Consider the following 4892-nt stretch of genomic DNA (forward strand, 5'->3'; position numbering starts at 1 on the left):
TGTGTCATCATCAGCAGCATCACCATCATTGTCTGTGTCATCATCAGCAGCATCACCATCATTGTCTGTGTCATCATCAGCATCATCACCATCATTGTCTGTGTCATCATCACCATCATTGTCTGTGTCATCATCAGCATCATCACCATCATTGTCTGTGTCATCATCAGCATCATTGTCTGTGTCATCATCAGCATCATCACCATCATTGTCTGTGTCATCATCAGCAACATCACCATCATTGTCTGTGTCATCATCAGCATCATCTTCCACACCCTCATCATCATTTCTATCACCCTAGCAGTATCATCAGCATCAGGGGCAAGAGCATCATCATCATTATTCTCACCTCCATCATTATCTATCGATATAGGCTTGCATGTACGACTAACTGCGGTACATCCCTTGTGACTCGTACCTTACTGTTGCCTGCTGGCTGTTCTCTCTCGCCCTGGTCAACATTCTTACGACCAGCGAGCAGTTACTCGAAAGTGATATGTTGTCGTCTGCTGCTCTCTCCAGCCTCTCAAACTCCTCAATGTCTTCAACTTCTATCTGCGGAGGATATCACAACAGCAGTTATTGTCAGGGAGCTAACGCATGTTCGTGGTACGATATCTTAGTGGAAGTCCGAAGCATCGATTGTTCGCTTTGTCCCGATTACACACGAAAACATACTGACATCATTGCTAATTAAATGAACGGGCGAGCTTGTGTCATGTATTACTTATAAGCAAGAGTAAGATGTAATGTAAGTTCATGCAAGCGATGAATTCGGAAAAATTTGAATTTGGTTAATTGATCGGAAATAGAGAGTTCTATTAGTACTGAACTGTATCAAACTGATAGCGAAACACACGGAAGTGTTGCCCCACCTGTTGGTTTCGTTCTGCCTCCTGCAGGGGGCGCCGGAAGTCCAGCTCCATAGAGGACAGCACATCTTGTTCTTGCATTCCTGGGGAAGACTCCCAGCTGGGTGAGGCCTTAGTCTCATGGCCTGTGGGAGGAGCTATGTCCTGCATCCTGCGACACGACGAAACATTTCATGGAAGCGTTACAAGTCAGTTAATGCAGATTATGACAAATGGCGCAAGAGCAACATACGTGCATTTTTACCTTCAATCGATATTCATAAAAAAAATTAGAATTCCGGTAAAACTGTACCACCCTCTTCAAATAAAAGGCTGCACAAAACCACCGCAGTCCAAGAGCGATATATTTTTCGGCAGCACGCTCGAACACATGGTAACATAAAGCATAACAAATAACTCTGCAAAAAAAAATCTTAAACGTTCCACGATGCTCGTCGCGAAAACGACCACTCGACGTGATCAGACCGACGCGTTGATGACATCAGCTGACTCGGGTTGTCACGGTTACGACTCACCGCACGGCTGCTGGTGCGACGCGTTCGCTGCCCGTGACGACATTCTCGCGACCTCCCTCACTCTCCGGCGGAGCGGATTTCCGCGTCATCGGGAGCAGACGGAGACTTGTCGCGAGGCCCGGGGGTCGGCCCGCCACGAGACTTGGGGGTCGACCCGTCGCGAGACTCGGGGGTCGGCCCGCCTCCGTCCTCCCCCGACCCGAGGGTGGCTTCTCATCCCGTGAATCGTCAAGACGCAGCTTCCTCGTCCGCAGATCACCGAGGGGAGGCTTCGTGGCCGATGTCTTCGCAGGCGGCTGCCTCCCGGGACGAGACACGGCAACCGTGGTCGGTCGCCGCCCCATTCCGAACCTCTCCAGTCCCGCGCCCTTGCGAAGAAAACTTCTCTTTGGCAGCGTGGTGGATTTCGCTACGCTTTCCGTTGGAGGTTGCCCGTCCTGTAAGATCACGCGGTTTACGGGGTTAAACTTTCTGAGGGTAACATGCAGGATTTGACTTGATCATCGGTACTACGTAATGCATCGTCGGTCTTTAAAATCCGAGTTTAACGCAGAGTTTAACCGTTACGACGGCTCAATGGTAGTGCTGGCCTCGTATGTGGAAAGTCGGGAGTTCACTCCCGGCCGGGTCATACCAAAGACTAGAAAAATGGTACACGCGGCTTCTCTGCTTAGCACTCAGCAAATAGAGACAGAGTGTGGCAAGTTAACTCGCAGTGATACCAGTGGACTAACCCCCTACTGTAGCATTTACTGTGACAGCAGCTGCGGGGCCTCAGGGTTACTGAAACAGAGATAGGCACCGACCTATGCGCCATGCGGAAAGGATTTAACTTTTAACTTTTTTAACCGTTACAAGAGCAAAAGAGCGAGAGAGAGAGAGAGAGAGAGAGAGAGAGAGAGCAAGAGAGAGAGAAAGAGAAGAGCGCAAACCTGCTCTTTCAGCTTCAGTTCGACGAGCTCCATGAACGATTGTGCACCCGACGGCCGAATCAGCCTCTCGTCATCATCGCCAGGTGGCGCCGTGGGACCGTCGTCCGTCGCATCGCTCAGCATCTCACTAGAGGCGTCGCTGCGTTCCGAGACATCGTGCGGAGCGTCGATCGGCGGCGTCCCGGCGTCGGAGAGCAGGTCCCCATCGCTGTCCGAGAGCGGGCGTACGCCGGGTTCCGCCAGGAGATCTCCTGCCTCTTCCTCATCACTCTTGCTGTCCTGCGTAACGAGGTAATGAGCTCGTTAACTATCGGACGCGCGCACTCACAGACGTACACCGGAAGCGCTTTACAGCGATGTGTGAAGCTGCTCCGTTGCTACGTGCACTTACGCAGGATCACGTTCCCCTTCCAGTACAGAGCTGACACAGAATAGGTCTGCCTGGCTTCCATGATATAGAAACTGACACAGAATAGGGTTGCATTCCTTTACATAGAATGGACATAGAATGGACACAGAATAGGGTTGCATTCCTTTACATAGAATGGACACAGAATAGGGTTGCATTCCTTTAGAAAGCATAGACACAGAATAGCACTGCTTTTCATTATATAGAATGGACACATTCTAAGGTTGCCTTTCAAGATATAAAACAGAATAGGGTTGCCTTCCAGAACATAGAACGAGAATAACTACGTCACGAATTTTCTATGGTGTATATTTGTAAAAAAAACTTCTTGCAATTATTTACATGAAAAGTAAGTACTAATGGGACTAAATGTACCCTCAAATTCTTACCTGATAAGATTGTTTCTCAACCAGTTAGAAATCCAAAAAACCTGTGCGACTTGATATATTGATGATGACATTAAATGCTTGCTATGGACTATGTATGAGTCACAAGTGTTTGTTTACATCGAACGGAATAATAATTTTACGCAGCAATTTAACCATAAAAAGTGAACAGAATCACTTCATTTTGTGAAAAAGTGGACATCATTTTTTTACTTTTACTATTTACGGTGACGTAATCACTTTAAACTGTGGCAACGTCGCTATTCCACGTTAGTAGCCACAGAGGAGCCGACCGGTTTAGATTGCATACCTTGTAAGTGTCGGCAAATCTCCGACATCTCGCGGCAACGGGTGTGGAACATCTCATAGCGCCCGGCATCTGCGGAAGATCGTGTAACGAACTCTGGACAGAGTTCTCTTCGGTGGGGAGACTAGGTAGAGTCACCGGCTCTGTGATGGCGAGTAACGTATGTATACGTTCCTGCTCCTTCTGTAAAGAAAAGATGTATATGTTGTCTTCCCGTAAGACAAACACAGGACTAATATCACGAGTATGATCCGTGTAGTTCACGAGCACTTTTGCAGGACTTGTGTTTTTACGTTGAGCTATGTGCCATTTCTAGTAAGGCTGTAACCATACACAAGCCTCTCGATTCGATCCGGTTCTCGATATTAGCCTCTCGATTCGATTCCTTTAATTCGATTCCCAAAATATTGAAATGTTATCTTATTTTATATATTTTCATTATTTTGCAATAATAAATTATTAGAAATTGCCAATGAATACTAAATGGTGAATAGACTAGAGAGTCAAGAGAGTATATATACACTGCACAGTCGCTGAATTAATAACATTGGTGAGTAACACCAGAGGATATTAAACCTCTCCATTCAACTGAAGGCTTCCTTTTCCTCCTCCTCCCTCCTCCTCCTTGCGACTGACATCACCCTGCAGATAACATATTGCACAATGCAGTCAACTATAGTTTCCACCTATTCAACCAGAGCAAAAATAAATAACTAATATACCTGCTTGGTATCAACTATAGATCATCTAGCCTGTGACACAGCAGTTTGATGCGTACGATTACATGTACACAGGCATTACTCACTATAAATATGTTGAACGTTCTCCATGATTTTGTTGATTTTTAGGCAGCGCTTGTGTTTCATTAACTTTGAATACTGTTTTTATCAAAAATTACCATCTGCAGATTGTCGCACTTCGTCTTAGGAGGTAATTGTTCTCTTTCCACAGCTGCGTATATGACAATGTACTCTGCTGGTTGCCGCGGAAGAGATGGTAGGCCTAGGGGAGGATATACACCACCTCTCTCTCTAATAGCGGACGTCCAGAGACCTAGCGGAATGCTAACTTCAGGCATGGTCGATAACAGCGCCTGCGCTTTGCATTGTTTCGACCCCTGTTTGTTTCAGACAAGACCCCGCTGCTGTGAAACAAACGGCGACATTATAGTATGCAGAGCATAGTGGCCATGCTACTGCTAGGCACACTAGTAGTGCCAGTGGCTATGGGCTGTAGTCAGTAGTGTACTACTACTAGTAGTAGTACTATGTATTATATTATTATGTTACCAATGCACTGCAAGTGCAAGTGTGATATTGCAACGAAAAGAGCGGACTGCCGCCACGCAATCAATCCAGCACGCAAACCTCCCCGCTTCCCCTCTCACAACCCACTCCACCCAGATCCTGAAACTCATGATTCACGGTTTGAGGGGCCAATTACGATACAAGCCCGAGACGGAGTACTAGTC

The 4892-nt window shown here is 46.9% G+C and overlaps 1 protein-coding gene across 1 annotated transcript in view; it reads right to left on the reverse strand.

Annotated features, from left to right (window-relative positions):
• The window catches only part of LOC106815754, a 16889-nt gene extending 12390 nt beyond the window's left edge, over positions 1 to 4499 (reverse strand). The window contains exons 1-7 of the mRNA XM_014820262.1: positions 4320 to 4499; positions 3998 to 4063; positions 3425 to 3604; positions 2320 to 2598; positions 1388 to 1824; positions 876 to 1023; positions 419 to 555 (exon numbers count right to left, since the gene is read on the reverse strand). Of these exons, the coding sequence (XP_014675748.1) occupies positions 419 to 555; positions 876 to 1023; positions 1388 to 1824; positions 2320 to 2598; positions 3425 to 3604; positions 3998 to 4063; positions 4320 to 4499 (1427 nt within the window). The remainder of the gene's footprint in view (positions 1 to 418; positions 556 to 875; positions 1024 to 1387; positions 1825 to 2319; positions 2599 to 3424; positions 3605 to 3997; positions 4064 to 4319) is intronic.
• Between the last annotated feature and the right edge of the window lie 393 nt (positions 4500 to 4892).

The sequence above is a fragment of the Priapulus caudatus genome, unplaced genomic scaffold (assembly GCF_000485595.1).
Source record: "Priapulus caudatus unplaced genomic scaffold, Priapulus_caudatus-5.0.1 Scaffold1192, whole genome shotgun sequence".
In the NCBI taxonomy this organism is placed as follows: Eukaryota; Metazoa; Priapulida; class Priapulimorpha; order Priapulimorphida; family Priapulidae; genus Priapulus; species Priapulus caudatus.